Here is a 24,309-nt window from a genome sequence, read left to right on the forward strand (position 1 = left end):
AAAAGATGGGGATAAGGTCAACGGACCTACGATCCACAAGAATTGAAAAAGATGAGGATAAGGTCAACGGACCTACGATCCACAAGAATTGAAAGAAAGGATAAACATCAACACTGGGGTTGGAGGACATCAACGCTGAGGTCGGAGCATGTCAACACTGAGGTTGGGGGACATCAACACTGAGGTTGTGACAGGAAAAGGCGTCGACACTGAGGTCGAGGACATCAACACTGAGGTTGGACAAGAAAAGATAAACATCAACACTGAGGTTGTGAATGACGATTGGCATCGACACGGAGGTCGGTGAAGGAATGATAGGCATCAACACTGGGGTTGGACAAGAAAAGGATAGACATCAACACTGAGGTTGGAAAAGGAGAGGTATTGACACTGAGGTCGAGGGAAGAAAGAATTAATATCAACACTGAGGTTGGGATTGGGAATTAGTTTTGAAATGGATTGCCAGGACGGAAGGCAAAGGATACACAACACGGGGGTTGGATCTAAAAATTTTCCTGTACGAGGGAAGGAATCACGGAGACTAGGGACGACTAGGCTCGACAATAAGATAACAGTAACCACGGGGGATTACGGGGATATTGATGCTTACGAAGCGTAAGAATTACATTAATCCCTCAGGCCAAAGGCGGGGTGTAACTCTTCAAGAGTGGCAATCATTCGAATCGCCACACACCAAGTATGATTATTCAAACGATCGAAAAATGAAATGGGTTGAATGCCCACCCTCATTCGCACTCTAATTTTCGCGCGGCACACGGGAAATAACCATGATAAGACTAGAGACGACTAGACTCGACAAGAAGGCGATAGTAACCACTGGGGATTACAAGATGCTTGCGAAGCATAAGAATTACATTAATCCCTCAGGCTAAAAGGCGGGGTGTAACTCTTCAAGAGCGGCAATCGTTCGAATTGCCACACACCAAGTATGGTTACTCAAACGGTTGAAAAATGAGATGGGTTGAATGCCCACCCTCATTCACGCTCTAATCTGCACGCAGCACATGGGAAATAACCTCGGAGACAACGAATCTGACGAAGAAAGACATTGTGTCCGATCCATACTGGAGAGAAAAACGAGACTTCTTCTGGGGATTGAGGACACCAAGTATCGGCACCGTGGCTTGGGGAGATTTGTAATGTGGTAGCAGATATCAATCGAAGTTTGTAAGGACAACTTTTATGTGGGGAAGTATCGATGTCTTGAATGAGTGCTGATTTGTATTATCTGGCTTAAGCTTTGTATGCATGTTTGAATTTTTCTATGGCGTAATGATCCGCTTTGACGGATATGCTACGCTTTTGAGGATGCAATGTTATATGCAGTGAATACTATATGCAGGGTGCCAAATAAAGGCATTAGTGAGGTAAACACCAGGGAGAATCCCCTTGGTGTTAAGGACCATGTGGAGGAGCCAATAGATATTGGACTTTGACTTGTAACTTCTCACCATGTGCCACTGCTTGGAGGGTTTTCAGCTTGAGGAGATTCCCTTGATTCACCATATTGGGGATGAGAAATCCAGATAAGGAGCCTTGATTAGGGAAGTAGGACAACTCCTAGGAGAAATAAACTCCCATGCTTGAGGAATGGAACAAACTCTCGGGAGAAATAAACTCCATGCTTGGGGAGAGACCAAGGTTCTAGGAGAAATAAACTCCTATGATTAGGGAGAGGACAATAAAACTCAGAAGATCGTGCCCCAAGTTTCATGACTTATGGAGGAATTTGCCCTAAAGGATCCTTGGAGAGATTTGTCGAATCTCGACGTAACTGCCCCAGATTGGTTGAGCTCAAGAGAGATTCCTCGACATGATTGCCCCAGATTGATCAAAGCTTGAAAAGATTTATCGACATGATTGCCCCAGATATGCTGAATTTGAGAGGTTAAACCTCGACTTAATTGCCCCTGATTAGGTACATCTTACTAGAATCCCCAAGTTTTCTTTGTTTTGAAGTCAAACAAACATGGAAACAACTTTACCACGCTCAACAAAGTCTTCAAACTCTTCCCCTCAGAGTAATCAAAGAAAGCATTAACTGTTCATGCCCAACAGAGTTCTTTGGATAACTTGCCCCTTGATGGTCAACATTTAAGATGATTAGCTTCCCCCTCGAAGTTCTCAAGTCTCTCGTACTTTGACATGATCAAGTTACTCACTGATTCTCATCCTGAAATTTTTGATGTTTAAGCAGATGTTTTGCATGCAAAAGAATGTTAATTCTAAGAATGATAATTCTAATGCAAAGCCTATGTTAGTCTTGAAGTTTAAAGAAACTTTTTATTGAAATGAGGTTGCGACCTCTTGTGAATAGATCACTAGTTGACACAACCCCGATTTTTGCATATGGAAGATAAAGCAAACGTACGATACCAACATGGGTATGAGTTTCGCTTCATTGGGAGTCAGTTAAACGTTATCTCTTCGGGGTGCGCTTTTAAGATAAACCCTACTTTAATTAGGACTTTTAAGGGTTGTAACTTGGTCGGGTTCACGGTTTAAAGAAACAAAGGATATTTAGGCTCAAAATTATTTGTACCCACCCCCTTCGTGATGTTCTCCAGTCCTATGTTCAATTTAGCTCGACACGAGTGTTCATCCCTCACAAGGAATTTGAAATGGTTGAGGAATCAATGTGGTTCTTTGGACATGGCAGTCGCTCACCTTTTATTCTTCTTCTGATTCATTGTCACACGACTTTGTTCTTGCTTGGCAATTTTATCGTCTTCTTTTTTTTTTGCCATTTTCTTTTCATCTTTTTTTTTTATTTTCATTATTTTTTGCCATTCTTTTCTGCTCTCTTTTTTTGAACAAGTCGTGTGACCTCGCATAGTCTTTGATTCGTTGGAGGTGATTGCGACCGCCTCACTCCTTTGATTTGATGAAGGATTACCATTGTGGTATCATCATCTCTTGATCTCTTGATGGAATAAGGATAATCATTGTGGTTTTGACATTCCTCAACCTTTTGGAGGATAACCATTGTTGTATCCTTAGATGCACACCCTTTTGGTGAGTTTTGAAAGCTCGATCAAGTTAAATGAACACTACCCTTCCCCAAGGTCAAAATGAGGGTTTTTATGATTAGAAAAGAAACTCCTACTTCAAGGCTCAAAGGGGTTAACGAGGGTCTATCTCCCTTATATCTCCGGTGTTTGGGGATTTGAAACAATGCCTGTACATCCTCAGTAGGGTTTTTTTATTCAAAAACACATAATTAGAGATTTTTGCGTTTTTATCTTTCATCATTCTCCCTCGGCTCTTTGCCTAAGCAAGCAATTAGTAAAGTTGGTATCGTAATGCCAAAAGCATTTTATGAGTGAAAACGAATGGGTTTCTTCAAGACAAACATAAACAATGTATTTTATTTTCATTCTGAAATTAACAAGTTTTTTACATGCTATCAATGCTTAAACAAACAATGAAACGTTACAAATGAGAATGCAATAAAGAAACTAAATGAATGCCATTGTTGAGGAGACTTGACTCCGTCTGGACTTATTGATCTTGAATACTTTTTGCAGTTCTTTCCAAACACTTCAGATTACTCCAAAAGAGAACTCCAACGAAGTCACCCATGAGTCGTAAACTTTTGCCTTGCTTTAGGGATTCGAGCAATGCGAGTGATGCAATGCTCAAGATAAGAGTACGTCTTGCTTATCCCTCGTGCGGGAGCCCCAAGCATAGATATTGGAATAGTAATCACCATCATGAATGGGAAAAATCTTGTATGGTCATCAAACTCAAGAGAGCTTTTGAGGTGAAGAAGACTCAATACTCGAATCTTAACCAATTGAAATTCTGACAAACGGGGAAGCAACTTGAGAATGAGAAGCATTGTGTAGAGCACTCTTGATTACCAGAAAAAAGAATCTGACGAAGTCACTCCAGAATTGGTGATGCTTTAAGGGATTCGAGCAATGCGAATGATGCAATGCTCAAGATAAGAGTACGTCTTGCTTATCCCTCGATCGGGAGTCCCAAGCAATTTCCACACATGTATAGGAGATGATTACCTTTTTAGCTTCAATATCCATCATTAGGAGTGAGAGTGGATGATCCTTGCGTTTCTTGATATCAGGCATTAGGCACGAGCCAACAACATCTGAATTAGTGGAGTCACGACTTTTCACGGCTTTCAATCTTTTCTCCAAGAGGTGGAACCTTGTCAATTTCAATAATTGGAAACTTGCAGACTTCAATGATGTGAATTCTCTTTACCAAGAATAGGAATCTCAAGATAAGTAACCACTGTTGCTGAAGTCAGAATCTGAGTAGAAAGGGCCCCATATGCTTTTGAGAGAACCATAAAATGCATGATAGTATGGATGCATGTTTCATTTATGGAGAATCCTAAAGTCTTTTCACACTTTCCTTTTCTTTTTTATCTTTTTTTTTTGGAATCCAAGCCCTTTTTTTTTGTATAGAATATCTTTTCTTTTTCTTTTTTCTTTTCTATTTCCTTTTCTTTTACATATCTTCTCTTTTCTTTTCTTTTCTCTTTTTTTTTTTTGGAAATAGACTTTAGGATCTTTCATAAATGGAGTGGACAAAGCAATGATGTTATGCAATGCAAAAGCATGGGATCCACGGTCCATATAATCTTAGTAACCACTGTACAATCCTCTGAATAACTGATACAGGTCAAATGTCACAGGATCAAAGGTCCGACACCTTTTTGAATACCAGGAAAACCAATAGTCACCAACAGAACAGAATAGTCACCAACGGTACCTGTCATGTATATCCCACCCCACTCACAGGTGAATCTAGGTCAAGGTAGGTCGATGGCTTCCAGCGTTATCAGTTCTCCTGAAACACCATCATTGTCGCAAATACATGCCAACAACGGTATCTCATTTGAACCTCGGCTGGTCGTGGGTCTCATGATCGCAATCAACAGAACCTGACATTCAGTTGGCGTCATGACTATCCACTCTATCCTAGGTATCCTATGTGTCAACTCTGGCCTGGGTATTGGGCCTTTTACCTCATAGAACATCCCACCTGCAAAACAGAACAGAAGACCCCAGGGAACACAAAATATAATCCATATGCATGATGTGCAAACAGAAATAAACATGATATGCAAGCAAAGAATAAGCATGCAAACATATATACAAGGTATAGACATAAAACAAGTAAACACCCAGTAAATAAACAAACAAACGCAGGCTAGGATCGACTCGCTAAGAATGGACCCGCAATAGGTCTAGCAACCTCCCCAGCAGAGTCGCCAGCTGTCGCACGCTCGCGAAAAATGAACAGAGTCGCCACCAATATATTTATCCCATAAGGGAAAGGAATATCAGAAAACCTAACAAAGGAAGGAACAGGGTCTTGCGACCAGAGAATCTAGGTATGGGAGTCGGTTACGCGAGGGGAAGGTATTAGCACCCCTCACGCTCATCGTACTCGATGGTATCCACCTATGTTTGTTTCTATCTAAAGGGTGTGTACTATGTCTATGTCTACATGCGAATGAATGCAAAAGAAATACGGGGAAAAGAAGGAATATTTACAAATGTGCTCGTTCAAGCCCCGCGACTTGATGCCTACGTATCCTTTTCAGGAATCAGAGCGTCGTAGTTCGGCTCAAGATTTTCTGTTTGTTTTGGTGTTTTTTAGTTGGGCGGCGTTAACGCTCGCGCTCTTGCATAAGGGATCGACCTAGGATGCAATAGAGCGGAGATAACAATGCCCTTAAGAAAGGAGAGAAGAGAGAGAGTTTGAGCGTTTCGAGGAAATCCCTTAAGCAAGGGAAACTCGAGTTACTCTTTTGTTTGTGTTTTTTAGAAGTTGGGAACTTACGCCTGAATGGGACCCTTAAGCAAGGGAGATCCAAGCACTCGAACATTCCCTTAAGCAAGGGATGTTTCAAGGTTCCATTCCCTTTTTAAGAATTTTCACTTTGATTATTAATGTTTTAAGTATTTCTTTGTATTTTTTAAAGGGGATTTTATTTTGAATATTTTTAGATGTTTTATGGTTATAAAAGAAAAAGAATGAGAAAGGGAACTAGTCCTAATTTCTACATCTAATGTTGTGATTATTCTAAAAGGAAATGGGGAAGAAAAACAATTAAACGGATTAAAGCAATATTAAAGACCAAGGGTATTTTAGACATTTCACAATATGGAAAATATTCACAAAGAAAAAAGAAGTAAATCTAAACTATTTGTGAAAATATATTCATGAACTATTTCATTTTTATTTAAGGAAAAAACTAATTTGAATTAATAAAGAAGACTATTATCTATTTATGGTTTTTTTTTGTATGAAAAACTATTTATTAAAATTCTACAAAAATACTAATTAAAAGTCACTTAAAAGAAATTTAAAAAAAAAAAAAAACTAGTTGGTAGGAAAATTATTTTTGTTGTTTTTTTATCTAAAAGAAAAAAAACAATTAATCAATCAAAGAGAATAAAAGAAAAGAAAAAAAAACTATTTTTATTACCTAGTTTGGTGAGGGAGGAGAGAGAGAGAGAGAGAGAGAGTGTGTGTAGAGAGAGAGAGAGAGTAGAGAGATAGAGAGTAGAGAGAGAGAGAGAGTGTAGAGAGAGAGAGAGAGAGTAGAGAGAGAGAGAGTGTAGTGAAGAATGGAAGTGAGAAATGATTTTGCATGGACTTGTATTTATATTGCTAATCATTGGCTCATGATTCATAATCCTTGAATGTGGGACTTGGAATATTTTGCAACACATCTTTTTCCATTTTTCCAATGTGGGACTTGCAACACAACTTTTTCCATTTTTCCAATGTGGGACTTTAATATGTGTATGGTGCAATTGTGTGTTGCTTTGCTTTTTTCTTCATGCCGTGGTGCTCACTTTAGACACTTATATCTCAAGCCATGGGTGGTTAAATGAAGCAAGAATGGTGTCATATCAAAGAGGGAATGGGATAGAACAAGATTGGTGTTGAAAATATCTCAAGATAAGGCTTGGAAGTATGAGAAAAATAGCCTTGAACTCATGCAATCACCACTGCACACGCCCAGCAAGATGCTGTCCCATGCGTATGGCCAGAACGTGACTCTGCGAGGGTGGTACTTTGAGCCTCTCTATCTCGATCAATACATGTCCAAAATCAGTGATACTGGTCTCATTTGATAGAGGACATGGCAAGGAATAGCTTAGAACTGGGCTTGTTTAAGATAGAGACTTTTGGAGGAAGAAATAGACCTTGACATTTGGCCCACCATGTGTTTGCTGAAATGCGTTGCATGCCCAGAATTCTGTGTCACGGCTGCCTGCAGAGTTTGGTCAGGGTTGGGGTACCACTTTGAAGGCTTGTATCTCACTCAATATTTGTCCAATTGTACCCATTCTTGTTTCAATGGATAGAGGAGATGGCATGGAAGAGAATGATACCAAGTTTGCATTCATAGCACTTCTGTAGAGCTCTAAAAATGGCTGGATATTTGGCATGCCATGTGTTTGTGAAAATGCCAGGTCATGACCTGACTGGTGACCTGGAATGTGACTTGATTCAAATGAGTTTCCAGCAACTTCACACCACTTTAACTCTTCATACAAGCTTCAAATGAAAAAGTGTCCAACTACAAAGTTGTTCTCCTCCATGAGAGGAACAACTTTGATGTTGGAAACTTTTCCGGAAAATGTCGTTTGCCACGTGTAATCTGGTGCTGAAGTGGACTGCTCAACAAGATTTAAGACATCAAAAATTTTTTCTAAGTGTTGGAATGTCTTTTTTCTATTTTTTTCCAACTTTTTGCCGAACTCCCGATTTTATCCATTCTTCGACTTTTCTTGATTAATTTTCCACCAAAAGTCAACATTTGAATAATTTTCCCGATTTTGACCCAAAAGTCAACTGTTCCGATTTTTCCGACTATTGATGAAATTCCCGATTAAATCTCTTCCACTCACATCCAGTCAAACAAACACATCCACACAGTCAGTATGAGAAGTTTTCCACACATAGAAGCCACTTCTGATTAAATGTTGACCAGAAAGTCAACTGGTTGACTTTGGTCAAAGAAACCCTGATTTAAAGAACCAGATGATTTGCAAGCTTGTAACCTCTAATCAATGCCCTGATTTGAAGCAGAGAGACACCCCAATTCAGGAGCTTCCATGAACATAGAACCACATGATTATACCTCAGTCTTCTTATTTTCTGATCAACAATTCTTTGCAATAAAGCTCCTCCTTGTTAATCTTTGAATAGTACCAATGGTATGAATGCATGCATGTGAGTTATGGCCTAAATGATGTATGTACATGAATCATAAGCCAGGTGAATTGGGTAGGACAAATTTGGGGTATGACAACATATACATTTAATTACAAAACATCACATATACGGCTAATCACAAAACATCACATATAAGTCACACCAGACATATTCTGTTAATTGCATTCACAAACATCGATATCATCATACTATTCACAAAATCATCAATTCACATCTTCACATACTTTCATCATTTAACAAGTCACAATATACAATCACAATATTGTCACAAAACGTCACAACTATGAATCACATAAGACACATAGGACATAACTCATGTATATGCATGTGGTACCAATCGGAGCTTCAGCCCCCGTCACCTATTGCCCGAATCTGAAGCACAAGGCATAAGCCTTCGTCACTAATTTGCCAATCCAGGCCGTCACAGAGTATGCATATGAAATGTGACTCGACAAACAAGACAACACAACATACTCATCACAATCACATATCGTCACGAGGCATTAGCCTATATCACAATCAATTACCATTATACGAGGTAATTCACGTCACCATAATATTCATCTTCACTTAGTCACAAAATTATCATCACGAATATATACAACATCACGTATTACCAATCATCACAAATGTCGTCATGCTTCAACACATCACGACAAACATATAACTTCACGTATTAACGAAATCATTACAACAAATAGACACATTAAGTCAAGTCAAATTAGTCTTATAATCCTCCATAGATTAGTCTTTAAATTAACTCGCTAATCCATTATCAATTAACCAAAATTATTTACCTAATAATCTCTAATTAATCGGGTTTATCCTGCGTCACTACCGGTTATCTAATTTCCGGTTAAATCCTTAATATTCACAACTTTACGAATTTTCGGGTCATACTCCCAAGTCACCAAAGACACAACTTAACCGGTTAATTCAGATACAATTTTATTCTTTACCGGTTATTCGATTCGTTCAGTTAAATTCTCAAGATATCGTAATTTACCGAGAGACCGAATGGTTAATCTAAGTTCACATTTATTATAATTAAATATGCTTATTGAAAAGTAATTTCAACCATAAATTTAATCGACCGATTAATATCACAATTTCGACAAAATAACACTACTATGTTAATGTACTAATTAAACTTAGCTACCACGTAAATTTTCATCAAATTCCAGACAACTAATTATATCGCTTAATTCGACTATTTCGATCAAACGAGATTGTTTTTGCATTTGTTAAACACTTCTACTAATTATTCATCGGTCTGCTAAGTTAACAAATATATTATTATAATTAAACAATATTATAATTTATGTTATACTTTGTGTTATTAAAATAAGGGAAATGCTAACAAGTGCCTCAGGGGCACTCTTTAATAACTTTAAAAAGTAAGTTTTTCTTGGAAATATGCGTAATTAATGCATCGAAAATTGAAATGGTGAACTTTTGAAAGAATATTTTCTTTATTTAGAATGCTTAAAGAGTGCCCCTGGGGCACTCGTTAGCATGACCCTTAAAATAATATTATTGTTATACTAGTAATTAACCATATGCATATACTAGTAATTAACGAAACCAAGAAACAAGCTGAAACAAAATAAAGGAACTTGTGCCGTCGTCATTTCGCCATGCCACCGTCAGTCATATAATATATATATACATATATCAATGGTCATGAATAACAACACAAACAGCAGCAACATTAATGCAACATCAACAAACAGAAACGGCAGTTAAACACAGGATTCTAAGGTTTTCAATTTCCAGAAGTAAATTAACACAGCAACATCAAACAACAGCAGCAGCAATTAAGAGAAACAATATCTCATAGGTTTTTAATTTCCAGCAACAATTTAACACAACAATTGCAATAATATAAATCCCTAATCCCCAATATACAATTGCTCATAGACCCTTTATAGGAAGAGAACCCCATCCTTACCTTATCAATTGAAGCAACTCAATGGGTCTCCAATTTGACACCATAGATAAAAGTTTCTAAGCTTTGTTCATCTTCTCCAAGACTTGCCTCATTCTCTTCACAACTTGATTTTCCCCAATTGACAACATTACTCTTTCTCATCTCTAAAACCCTAATTGTATTAATCTAATTGGGCTTAGTCTTTCACTTTCTTTTTATTATTCTTCACAAATTAATTAGCCCCAATAAGATAAATAACTCCAAATAACAAATACTTCACTTAATAATATTCCATCAAAATAATAAATTCCGACTTGTTAATAATATTATTCTTAATATTATTTTCCGATTATCCAACTTTAATTTAATAATTTCAAATACGCTTCTTAAAATAACACCGACAATCCAAATTCGACCAATATATCATATTTCCGATATAATCTTAATTACTCAGAAAATTTCCAAAACTTCAAATATTATTCCAATAATATTTCTAATACTAAAAATATCAAAACTCTTGATTAAGTATCGATCCTCTATCCCGATCTAATACCGACTAAATCGTCTCAAGATACGAAAACTTCACTAAACACTCTGAACGTCTAAATTAAGCGAATAATCGAATTTTCGGGCGTTACACAGAGAGTTACTTGTATTTAGACAAATATAATTGAAAATTTCATACTTTAAATGATACAGTTGATATGTTGACCAAACTAGTCACAAATAATTAATTTAAGTATTTTTTTGGACTTGTTACATGTTTCTCAGTGTTAAAGTGTTAAGAAAGTGTTATACCTCTATATTTCCGATATGTAAATATCATGTAAGAAATATTCATAGAAATTAATTATTCGCTAAGATGGATGTTGAATATGGCTCATATTTATAGAAGAAAGAATTTAAGGTATTGATTTATTCTAACAATGTGAAACTACAATATTATTATATATAATTTGTAAGACTAAAATCTTAATTCATTGTTTCATAATTGCATTTTGTTTATTAATTGTTCTAACTAACATCATGTAATTTTGAATATCATACCATCTCCATAATAGTCTATAAATCCTTGATTTTAAGAGTGTTGCTAGTCATATACCATGTTTACCAACATGTTGATAGAATGTAATCATATTCCAAAGATAAGCCTTGTCACAAGTAAGTGACCACTATGATTAAAATCAAAGTTACATTGAAGGTGTAAATAAAATAGCTAATTTGTCAAAATATGTATCTATACAGATAATTCACACACTAACAGATTTATTGTCTAGTAGACACTATAGGAATGGGCTTAAAAATTAATAACATTACATGATTCTGAATTTCATAATCTTGAATGGTATGACCATCTCCATGTTGGTACATGCACAATGACATTCTAGTTAGGTTTATAATAGTATCTTTGAAACCCTCGGAAAAAAAGGAAGTATGAGTCTCTTTATTCATGTTCTTCCATAATGTAAATATCATGGACTTTAGGTACTCACGAGCCTCACTTTCCGAAGCTCCAGTTTCATTCATGTAACATTGAATTGACTTTGGAATATCACCTGTCTCATTTTCACGCTTAAAATGAAATAAAAATAATAAGCTAAAACTTTAAGAAATATACGTATTTTTAGTCTCTATAAAAACTCGAATACGAGATGATACTTAAAAAGTGAAGAATGATACTTTCAAAACAAATAAAAAAGAAGTTGACAACTAACTTACTTTATATGTTCCAAGATCATTAGCAAGGCGTGAAATCATTGCCGAAAACCGAATTATGTTGGAAATTTCTTGTAAACAAACCAACTCTTCCTTTTTGAATGAATCTTGAATCAAAAAGTAAGTATGAGTAAGTATAACAGGAACACTTATAGAAATCCAAGCATTCTCTAAGTATTCTTCAAGGCTCGGTGTGTATCCACCATGGTACCACTTTGCTTCAATCAAATATGCTTTACATAGACTTGTCCACTGCAATTAATTAAAACTAAAATGAGTGACACAACTCTTGAATAGTCAAATACAATAACAAAATCATGCATACATATTTCTTACCACTTTCTTTAGGTGTGGAGTGACATGGTATCCACTCTTATTTTGGATTTCAAAGTCAAATTCATCCACAAAGTTATAGAGTGCCTCAAAACATATTTTCATATAGGTTGGAAGACTATCCAAGCCATTTAGATCCCATCTAAAATCATTAATTTTTTTAGGACAAAACAAACAAAAGTTTGTTAGCTATTCATTAATAACAAAATATTTTAAATTAAATTAAAAAGTTAACAAAACTTAGTACAAATTAACCTGTTAATTGCTTTTGTGAAAAGTTCTAGTTCTTCCAAGGTACCATAAACATCATAGACATCATCAATTATAGTAATTAAGGCATTCACCTTTGTTATAATTTTTCTAGAGTATTCCAAATTTGGATTGAAGTTTGTTCCCACAGTCCAAACAAAGTTCTCAACCAACCTATCTCTAGCAAAGTTCAACTTTTCTCCGAGACCTGTTTTTTTCCACCATCTTATAAATTAAAAAAGGACGAAAAATTAAACATTAGTACAAAATGTTATCTCTTGTGTGGCTTTGTATATAAAAAAATATTATGTTATGAATTTAATTGAAATACACCGAAACACATTGTAAAGATTATACCATCGACTAATCACAGCCAAAAATTAGTCTAAAATATTTGAACTAGTTGAATTTTTTATCTTAATATAAATTGAGTTAAAATAAACAGGATATAATTAAAAAAAATAAAATAATAATCTCTAAAGAAATATAATTTAAAAATAGAAAATAGAAATTTAATATCTTATAAATAAAAAACAAACAAAAATTGAAATTGACATTATATTATATATATATATATATATATATATATATATATATATATATATATATATATATATATATATATATATATATATATATATATATATATATATATATATATATATATATATATATATATATATATATATATATATATATATATATATATATATATATATATATAAGGGCATATCATATGAGAATGTCATATTTATATGAGAATGTGAGAATGAATCTGAACCATTGGATTTTAAAATAAATGGTGGAGATTATGAGTGAATCTTTTTTTCTCTCTCCTACATTTAATGATGTAGGAGAGAGAAAAAAAAGATTCACTCATAATCTCCACCATTTATTTTAAAATCCAATGGTTCAGATTCATTCTCACATTCTCATATAAATATAGCATTCTCATATGATATGCCCTCTCTCTCTCTCTCTCTCTCTCTCTCTCTCTCTATATATATATATATATATATATATATATATATATATATATATATATATATGAGGACGACTCAAGTGAGAACACTTGGTTATTATGAGAAATGAGAACAATGAATCACGACCATTAAATTTTGATTTTTTTATTTTAATGGACTGTATTAGTTTCTCTTTCTATGATCCTTAATATTTATTTTAAATTAACATAGAAAGAGAAATCAATCTTGTTCATTAAAATCAACAAAATCAAAATTTAATGGTCGTGATTCATTGTTCTCATTTCTCATAATAACCAAGTGTTCTCACTTGAGTCGTCCCCTATATATATATATATATATATATATATATATATATATATATATATATATATATATATATATATATATATATATATATATATATATATATATATATATATATATATATATATATATATATAGTTACATTAAAATGTTCAAAAATAATATACATATTATTTTTACCGCTTATTAATTCATTTTGGTTCTAAACAAAAATTACAAATTTCCTTCTATTTAATATCAAAGATGAAACAAAAATAATACTTCATCTGATCTCATTTATAATAAAAAAATTATTTTTAGATACATTGTGTATTTAGATATCCGGATACATTATTTATTTAATGTATTTAAAAAATGAATTTTTTCTTATAAATAACACGGGATGTAATATTTATTAAATATTTTTATTCATCAAACAACTATTTGTTAAAGTAACTCAAAATTAAGGATATTATATTACCTTGATGCTTGCTTTAGTTCTTCTTGATAAATACTTTGAACAATGTTGAAATCCATTTTAGCAAATTGAAGTAAAACAGGATTCATATTTTTCTTTCTTTCATATACATCAATGAACCACTGACTTTCCCATCTATGAATTCTCCAATGTAAAGGAACCTCCAAAGCATGATTTATTAGATGTAATATGTAGGTATCTCTATTGCCATTCAAATCACACTCTTTGAGATATTTTGTGGTGAAATTTCTTGCTTCATCCAATATAGTTTCCTCTTCAAATGAATGAAACGATGATTCATATAGTGCTAACATTCCCTCTATATCTAAAGAATGACATTTCTCAAAATTTCTCGTTTTATCTTGGAAACAAGCAAAAACATCTGCAACAACAACAATTTTCATATAAATCAAAACCGGAAACTTCATAAACGAAATTCGAGTTTTCTCTTATATATTCAATCACCTGGAGATATATTATAACCATGTTGTCTTAAGAGTCTAAACTTGAGTGATGTGCCATATAAGTTATTCTTCAAGTTGGATGTTTGTGTGTTGTGAATATTGTCCAACATGTTCCTTATTTCATTTTTGAAATGATAATCAACTCCAAGCCTTTGCAATACATCAATAAACTCAAGTTGATCAATCTCACTTTCCATCTTCTTAAACATCATCCTTACTTTTTCCCTTAGCATTAAGTTTTGCTCTTTGTACGTTACTTTCTGCATTAACTAGAAGGTGTTAGTCTTAGCATTGTCATAATGCAAGTTCATCAAATGAGTAACAAAAAGTATTAAATAATTCATACCGTATATTCACTACTTAATGATTGAATATAATCATAGGTCCAAATTGAAGGTTGGAATTTAAAAGTTCGTCGAGGAACTGTTTGACTATGATCATTTGCAACTTCATATGTTGCCTTGCATTGAGTTGTACGATGGAAATTGGAGTTCCATATTGCTAGAGAAGAGGACCTTTTTTTTAGAGGAAGAAATATGTTGGTAAAGCTAATTGGATATGGTGCAAGTGTAGAGAAAGCCATTGGGTACAAAAGAAAAAAGCAATATTAATTACTATTTGGAAATTTTGGTTGGTTCTCGTGTATGTTTTCTTGTTGTGCTAATATATATAAAACAAGCTTGATGTGAAGCCTCATGGGAGCTAGCACAACCATGTTCTTGAATTATCTTTGGACAAAATCTGCACGTCTTTGTTTGGTCATAAGAAAACAATGAAAAGTTTGAGGAACAATCTATAGCCTTGGAATTTATATAAGGTCCATAATAATTGACTTATAATTGTTGTTTCACACTTTTGAAAAATCAGCCACAGAAGAAATTATGAGGTCGTGTTGCTCACTGGATCGCTTTCTTTAAGACATTTTATAGTATTGTCTAAAATTATGCAAAGCAGTTGAACTTCCGCGTAGCCTTTAAGATAAAAACAACCCAGTAGATCACTACTTGCACGATATGTGATCATTATTGAAATACACCTTCATATGGTGTTAAACCACTCGATCATAGTGTCAAAACCACTCCTATTATCTGGATAAACCAGTCGCAAATGGCGAAAGCAAGCCAATCGAAAACAAAAAATAATTTTCTTAGAAGAAGTGAATATGAGAGAGAAGAGAAAGCTTTCGAATTGTGAAAACTGAGTTTGGGAAGCCTCTATTTATATGCTTTGATTTGAACGAAATGGGAGGAAAACATGGGAGAGAGTGGAACCGGTCCAATCAAAACTAGCCTTTTTTCACTACGTTTGACTTTTGGAAGGCAAGCAAATCAGTCAAAAACTAGATTAAGACTTGGTTTTCAGGAACTGACACTCACACCATTTTCGTAATTAATTAATATTGAATATTAATTAATGTCTACTATTTTTAATTAATTAATCATAATTAATTTCCGCCGAATTAATTAAAATTCATATTAAATGGCTAAGACCCAATCCCAAGTTCGAACAGAACTGAGATGAGCTGAGTTGAGCTGGCAAGACAGACGGCAGCGACGATGTGCACTCGTGTGTTAAGATGGCTTGGTGGTGTGTCTTCACTCCTTTACAAAATTGGGTGCCCCTTGATACCATACCCATTTTGCCCATTTGGAAAATATTTAAGCAATATTATGTGTTGTCCTTCTTATGTGGGACTAAAATGGATCTTTTCAAATTCACTTTCATTCACATTAGTTCATACTTGTGCTCATTTATTGTCAATTTAATTAGAGAGAAGGGATAAGAGTGTTAACGAGGATTGGTTCCTTGGTGGTGACTTCAATGAAGTCACGGGCAGCGTTGAAAGATTAGGGGAAGGTGGCTACTTTTGTAGGAGAGGAATGGAGGAGTTTTGGGATTTCATTGGTCGTATGGGGGTTGTAGACATTCCGTGTGTGGGAGGCAAGTACACTTGGTTTAAGGATAACGGTAAATATATTAGTAGACTTGATAGAGTTTTGGTTTCTAAAAATTAGATTGATGTTTGGGGAGTGGTGGATCAAAGGATAGGTAAAAGGGATCTCTCGGATCATGCGCCTATTTGGTTAAACTTCGGTTATATCGATTGGGGACCAAATCCATTCAGGTTCAACAGTGCTTAGTTCAAACATGACGATTTTAAAGGCTTTATTCAAGAAGAATGGTCGAAGATGTTGGTTCATGGTAGGGGGATTTCGTGTTGTTTGAGAAGCTTAAAAGGTTGAAGTTGCGGCTTAAAGAGTGGAATCGGGAGGTTTTCAGGTGGATTGATTTAAAGGTGGACAAAGAGGTGGGAATTATCAATGAGACGGAGGAATTGTTGGTGGAAAATTTTGGGGGCAGCATTGAAGGTTTGGTAGAGATGAGAAGGAAAGCTACTAACGAAATGTGGAAGACTTTAAGCTTGAAAGAGAGTATGTTAAGGATTAAGTCTAGGCAATTGTGGTTGAAGGATGGGGATAAGAACACTCGGTTTTTCCATAATTCTTTCAAGAAGCGATATCGTAAGAACACTATTTCGGTGTTGGAAGGAGTGGACGGTAGGGTAGAAGGGGTATAAGAGGTGAAGATGGAGGTTAAAAATCACTTTGAGAATTTCTTCAAAGAAGATTTTTTTAGGGCGGTGCCGGAGGGCTTGAATCTTAATTTCTTGAATGATGAGGATAGAGTGTGGTTGGAAAGGGCGCCTTCAGTAGAGGAGATAAAGGAGGCGGTTTGGGAATATGATGGTAACAAGAGTCCGGGACCGGATGGTTTTACTCTCGAGTTTTTCCAACTTTGTTGGGAAATGATTAAGGGTGACATTATTAGATTCGTGGAGGATTTCTTTCATAAGGCAATGCTTACTAAGGTTTTTACTTTGTCTTTTATATCTTTAATTCCAAAAGTTAAAAATCCTCAATCTTTATCTGAGTTTAGACCGATTTGTTTAGTGGGGTGTTTGTATAAGATTCTAGCGAAGCTCTTGGTAAGTAGGTTGAGAAGAGTTGTTGGGAAGTTGGTTTTGAGTAATCAACCAGCGTTCGTCCCAGGAAGAAATATCGCGGATGGTGTTCTAGTCGTGAATGAGGTGTTGGATCTAGCCCAAAGAGAAAAACGGAGTTGTGTGGTTTTGAAGGTTGATTTTTAGAAAGCTTACGATCGGGTAAGTCGGAAATTTTTAGCTTATGTCTTAACTAAGATGGTACTCTGAGCTAATTGGTTAAGATAGATGGAAGGTACCATATTTTATAGCGATATGTCTGTTCTCATTAATGGAAGCATCACGAAGGACTTCAAAGTAGAGAAGGGGCTTCGCCAAGGAGATCCTTTATCTCCCTTTTTGTTTGTTTTGGTCACGGAGGTGCTTACAGCTCTAATGAGAAAGGCCGTTATTATTGGTGATTTTCATGCTTTCAAGATAAATGATGTGGAGGAGGTTAGTATGAAGGGCAAGCAAATTAGTCAAAAACTAGATTAAGACTTGGTTTTCTGGAGATGAAACTTCACACCATTTTCGTAATTAATTAATATTAATTAATTTCTACTATTTTTAATTAATTAATCATAATTAATTTTCACCGAATTAATTAAAATTCATATTAAATGGTCAAGACCCAATCCCAAATTCGGACCGAACTGAGATGAGCTAAGGCGGCAAGACACACAACGGCGACGACGCACACTCGTGTGTTAAGGTGGCTTGGGGGTGTGTCCTCACTCCTTTATAAAATTGGGTATCCCTTGAGATGATACCCATTTTGCCCATTTGGAAAATATATAAGCACTACTAATATGTGTTGTCCTTCTTATGTGGGACTAAAATGGATCTTTTCAAATTAATTTTTATTCATATTAGTTCATACTTGTGCTCATTTATTGTCAATTTAATGTCAATCAATTCTTCCAAGTTCCCACTCCAAATTAATATCATCCCATAGATTCCAACAATCTCCCACTTGAATTTAAAAGGTGATTTTAGATGTGACGTCAAATGTTTCTAAGATTGTGCATAATTAAAGGTGTCTTTAACTTGAACCTCTGCGTAGCAAGTAGGATTCTGATTCAACAAGAGTGACATTATTGTCTTGAACTCTATCTCAGACATCAAACCTGCACACAACCTTTTCTTAAGGTGTATTCTAATATATCATGCTTTAATGGCCCTACACGTGTATCCCAATTTAGTGAAGGCTCTAGAAATTCTGCCTTGAATTCCATAAGAATCGTCCTAAGTTCCACAATCACAAAGGTGAGTTTATCAAGAGTACTCCTGTAGCCAAGGTACTCCCTCATACAAGGTTGGCCTAAACATTTTAGTTGTCTTGTTCTCACTTTAAAAATAAGTCCTCTAATAAAATTTAGAAATAAAAAATTTTAAAAAATATGATCCTTAATAAAATATTTAAATATTTAGGTTTAATTAGTCATGAAGTCCCTTAACTTAATAAATGTTACATTATAGTCTTTTAAAAAGCATTTTGTTAATCAAATTAATCTTTTATGTTAATATTGACAAAATTCAAAATAGTGAGTCCATAATAATGATATGGAAAACCAATTGTCAAAAGGCAAAAGCTTCCGTCATCAAACATTTTATTAATTTTGAAACAATTCATAAGAACTAATTATATTGAGCTATATAAGATTTAAACTTCATCTTCTTCAAAATGAGGACTGAACTTTTAAAAAAAAATCCTTCCATTATAACATTTGGGATCAATTAGAAATCTTAAAATAAATAAATAAATAAAAGAATAGTTTCTTGAAAGAAAAAAAAAGACATAAATAAACATCCAAAACAATCAAATCTGCAAATTTAACAAGGTGAAAATGAAGGAACAGAGGAATGTTCAGCGGATAAAGGAAAGGAGGGAGTCCCGAGGCACTGTAAAGTTACTTCAGTGAGTGAGGAAAAGGGAAAGGCGCCTTTATTATTTGATCAGGCGGTGGTAGCAGCAAAAGGGGACTTTTGTTCTTCTGAAACATGCATGGGGAGTATGAAACTGACGGACCACATGGCTTCCTTGGATTTAGGCGTTTTTAAAGGTTCAATATTCGATTCAGACTTGGGGGTTTTTAACAAGGAGGGGCCCACACGTGAATTGGAATTTGGTAGGAGAAAGAAAATAAAATATAAAAAGATTGGGTGTAAAAGTGGGCTTTTAAATAAGAATAAGAGGAGACCCAAGTGTTTGTTAAAGGCCCAATTGGTGCGGAAAGGCAAGGAGGCTAAGGGTTTCAATGATTCGGATCCCATTTCCTACTTTTCAGAAGAAAAAACGAGGGGCGAATTTAAAGAGGCATCGAGGCATTCCGGCATGACGTATGGGGTAAAATCGGAAGACTCTATCATTTGCAGAAATAACAACAGACTAAAGGAGAATTTTGGTTCTTCAGTAAGTAAGAAGATTTGGAAGATGTTATCAGAGTTAGGGGTGGAGAAACCTGTGGCTTCAGAAGATTGTATAGCAGAGTTAGAAGTGATGGAGAGGGACGATAGAGTTAGCAAGGAGGTTAGGAAGGAGCATAACAATCAGTGTCTATGATCATTGGAACTCTCAACATCAGAGGGGGTGGTAGCAGCGCTAAAAGAAGAAGGATTAACAAAATCATTAGTAGAGGTAATCCTGATATCTTTTTCATACAAGAGACTAAAATGGAGAATATTTCTGTTTCCTTGGCTAGTAGTTTTTGGAGGACTCCAGGTGTGGATTTTTCTTTTCTTCCATCTAGTGGGGCAGCGGGTGGTATTTTGACTCTGTGGAATTCCAATACTATGAGGGTGCTTAATAGTTTTGGTGAAAGGGGTTATTTAGGATTGAAGGTCGTTTGGAGGGAGAAACTTTATTATGCTGTTAATATTTATTCGTCTTCGAATTTGGTCAAGAAGAGGAATCTATGGGATAGATTACTGTACTTGAAAAACATTTTCTCTGATGGGGAGTGGGTTTTGGGTGGCGATTTTAATGCGGTTCGTAATAGGAGGGAGAAGAAGGTAGCATCATTTTTGAATTCGAGCATGGAGTGGTCGGAGTTCGAAGAGTTCATTCGTGTGTGTGGAGTGGAGGATGTTCCAAGTAAGGGCAAAAAATATACGTGGTTCGGAGGTAATGGGAGATCGAGGAGTAGGATTGACCGTTTTTTGGTGTCTAGCAACATTGTTAGTGATTGGGGGTGGTAGGTCAATTGGTGGGCGATCGCGATATTTCGTATCATTGCCTGGTGAGATTGTTAAACGACAAATCTAATTGGGGTCCCAAACCTTTTAAGGTTAATAAGGAGTGGTTTTCTAATAAGGGTTTCATTCCTTTTGTGAGAAAAGAGTGGCTCTCTATTAAAGTGTATGGTAGGGGTGATTTTGTTCTTAAGGAGAAATTGAGAATTCTCAAAGAGAAGTTGAGATGGTGGAATGCTAACATTTTTGGTAAATTTGATTTGGAGGTGGAGGAGAATGTGCGCATTTTGAATGATGGGGACGAGGAGGTGGGGGAAGATGATAATGGGGAGTCCAATGAGGTGTTGGAGAGGAAAAGAAGGGCTTCGAAGGATATTTGGTAGAACTTGATAATTAAAGAAAATATGTTAATTCAAATATCTAGATTGAAGTGGTTGAATGATGGTGATGCTAATAGTAAATATTTTCATGGGGTGATGAAAGCTAGAAGAACCCATAATCACATTGGTTCGCTCGTGACAGATGGTGGTATTTTAAACTCGGTAACGGAGATTAAGGAGGAGGTGAAGAACCATTTTAAGAGGAAGTTCTTAGGGGATCTAAGGTCGAGGCCGATGTTAGACGGGATTTCTTTTGATGTATTGGGAGAGGAGGATAATGCTTTTATTGAGAAGCCCTTTGAGGATTAGGAAATAAAAGCGGCAATTTGCGATTGTGATGGTTTGAAGAGTCCGGGCCCCGATGGGTATTCTTTCTTTTTCATTAAGAATTGTTGGGATTTTATGCAAGGAGACTTCTTTAATTGTTTTCGGAGCTTTCATAGGGAAGCTTTTTTATCTAGAGCCATCACATCCTCTTTTCTAACTTTGATTCCGAAATCTTCCAACTCTTTGGGTTTGGATGATTATAGACCGATATGTTTAGTGGGATGTGTTTACAAAGCTATTTCCAAATTGTTGGCTTCTAGGTTGAAAAAGGTGTTGGGTACCATTGTGTCGAATTGTCAAAGTGCTTTTGTTCCGGGAAGGCAACTTCTCGACGGTGTTTTGGTGGCTAACGAGGTGGTGGATTTAGCAAAGAGAGGAGGTAATGGGTGTCTTCTTTTCAAGGTTGATTTTGAAAAGGCCTATGATAAGGTGTCTTGGAATTTTCTTAGATATTTGTTAAAGAGAATGGGTTTCGGGATCACTTGGATGAAGTGGATGGAGGCGTTGATTTTCTCTAGTAGGATGTCGATTCTTGTGAATGGTAGTCCTACGGAGGAGTTTGAGGTGGAAAAAGGTTTAAGGCAAGTTGATCCTTTATCTCCATTCCTTTTTGTCATTGTAGCGGAGGGATTAAGGCGTTTGGTGGCCAAGGCAGTGGAATCGGGTGATTATGTTGGTTTTAAAATGAGAAGGTCTTGTTCGGTAGATATTCTTCAATTTGCCGATGATAATCTTCTTTTCGAGGAAGGGAGTTGGAAACAAGTTTGGACTATTAAGGCTATATTAAGAGGCTTTGAATTGGTTTCCGGGCTTGGGATTAATTACCATAAGAGCAAGCTTATTGGAATTAATATTGATAATCACTTCTTGGATTGTGCTTCTGATTTTTTTCTTGTAGAAGAGAAGATAGTTCTTTTGTTTTTCTTGGAATTCCCATAGGTATCAATCCTAGAATGATTTCTTCTTGGAAAACCATTCTTGGAAAAATCAAGTCGAGGCTATTGGATTGGAAGGCTCGGTTTTTATCTTTGGGAGGAAGACTAACTCTACTAAAGTCTGTTCTTAGTAGTTTAGCTATTTTTATGTTGTCTTTCTACAAAGCGCCGAAGAAGATTTTAAAGGAAATAACGAAGGTGCAAAGTAACTTTCTTTGGGGGGAGGAGGATATAGGAAGAAAGTTCATTGGGTTAGTTGGAGGAAATGTTGCTTTCCAACCGATAGAGGTAGGCTAGGTTTAAGAAGAATTAGGGATTTCAATTTGGCTCTCCTTCAAAAGTGGAGATGGAGGATTCTTGAAGGTTCGGAATCGCTTTGGTATGATGTTTTGAAAGCAAGATACGGGGATATAAATCTTCAAGTCATGGGAGCGGTGGATAGTAATTATAAGAAGGCAAAAAATTCTTTTTGGTGGAGGGATATTCTATCGTTAGATAATGATTACAAAGTGAATGTGTTTACTAATAATTGTAAGTTTAAGGTTGGAGATGGTTTTCATATTTCATTTTGGCATTCTTGTAGGATAAAGGACCTCATTTTAAAGGATGCTTTTCCGGTGGCTTATTCGTTATCGGGAATGAAGTTTGTTTCTATTGCTTGTATAGGAGGGTGGGTGAATAATGATTGGAAGTGGGGAGATTTCGGGATTAGGAGGAACGGTGTCGCGGAGGCGGATACGAAAGTGCAGCAGTTGCACTTTTTGCTATCATCTGTGCGGCTGCAGTAGGGGCAGCGAAGGGAGCGCGATTCCGTGAGGTGGGGCGGAGACGCGGAGGGAGTTTTTTCGGTTCGGAGCTGTTATTTTTTGTACGACAATTTCCATATTCCTGTGGGTCCTTGTGTGGAGTTTTCAGAAGCTTTTTCTCTTCTATGGAAAGTTTTGGTTCCTCATAAAATTAAATGTTTTGGTTGGAGATGTTTTTTAAATAGATTACCTACCATGGATCTTTTGGAAGCTAGAGGTTTGTCTTTTCCCAATTCTTCTAAGTGCATTTTTGTGAGAATGTGAATGAATCTTTGTTTCATATTCTTCTTTCTTGTCGGGCATCCAAGCTAGTTTGGAGGGATATCACCGATTGGATTGGGTATGATAATTTTGGGGAGGATTCTTTCCTTGGGAGCTTTATGAGATGTTATGGTTTTTGTAAATTTAAGGGGGTGAGAAAAGGAAGAGAAGGCATGGTGTGGTTGGCTATTTGTTGGTCTATTTGGATAGTTAGGAATAGTTTCATTTTTAGAAGAGAGAATTGGAATATTTTAGATATAGTTTGGAGCATTAAGATTTTAGTTTGGCGTTGGTCTTTTATCGAGAATATTAATCGTACCAAATACAACTTCTATGAGTTCAACAAGAATCCTTTGTTGTATCTTACTTAATTGCATTTGGCGTTTAATCTCCTCCGATTCGGACTTCTTTGTGCCTTTTGTAATAGTTGTAAGAACTCTTGGTTCTTAATTATATATATTTCTTGATTATTTAAAAAAAAAAATCCCAAATCTCATATTATTCTCAAAAACTCAAATTTTTAACTTTAAATATGAAACTTTGAATTTTTTTTAGCCAAGCATCTTGTATCCATGATCTAAAGAGAAATAATAGTGACTTAAAAATAAAAAGAAAAACCACATCAGATTATACTATTTGCCACATATACATAATTTAATATTTTTTTATATAAATTAAACTGAAAAGACGAGTTTATCAAACATAATTGTTTTTAAGCGACTAAGTACGGACACTTATTAACT

At 35.4% G+C, this 24,309-nt stretch overlaps 2 protein-coding genes across 3 annotated transcripts; one reads left to right on the plus strand and one right to left on the minus strand.

Moving 5' to 3' along the window:
- Positions 1-11,381: 11,381 nt before the first annotated feature.
- Positions 11,382-15,369, minus strand: LOC131598999 (terpene synthase 10-like). Of its 2 annotated transcripts, none has more exons than XM_058871521.1 (7): positions 15,029-15,369; positions 14,684-14,951; positions 14,222-14,600; positions 12,482-12,700; positions 12,230-12,368; positions 11,897-12,145; positions 11,382-11,749 (listed from the first exon to the last, which is right to left on the minus strand). In XM_058871521.1, the coding sequence occupies exons 1-7, from the start codon at positions 15,263-15,265 to the stop codon at positions 11,444-11,446; spliced, it is 1,797 nt and encodes a 598-aa protein (XP_058727504.1). In that variant the 5' UTR covers positions 15,266-15,369; the 3' UTR covers positions 11,382-11,443. The 2 variants fall into 2 exon arrangements, with proteins under 2 accessions (XP_058727504.1, XP_058727505.1); XM_058871522.1 differs by having other exon boundaries at positions 14,684-14,942; positions 15,029-15,364.
- Positions 15,370-20,338: 4,969 nt separating this feature from the next.
- Positions 20,339-21,240, plus strand: LOC131596949 (uncharacterized). Its single transcript, XM_058869674.1, has 2 exons — positions 20,339-20,759; positions 20,864-21,240. Exons 1-2 carry the CDS (start codon positions 20,339-20,341, stop codon positions 21,238-21,240), a joined length of 798 nt encoding a protein of 265 aa, XP_058725657.1.
- The last annotated feature ends 3,069 nt before the right edge of the window (positions 21,241-24,309 follow it).

Source organism: Vicia villosa, linkage group LG4 (assembly GCF_029867415.1).
Source record: "Vicia villosa cultivar HV-30 ecotype Madison, WI linkage group LG4, Vvil1.0, whole genome shotgun sequence".
Lineage (NCBI taxonomy): Eukaryota > Viridiplantae > Streptophyta > Magnoliopsida > Fabales > Fabaceae > Vicia > Vicia villosa.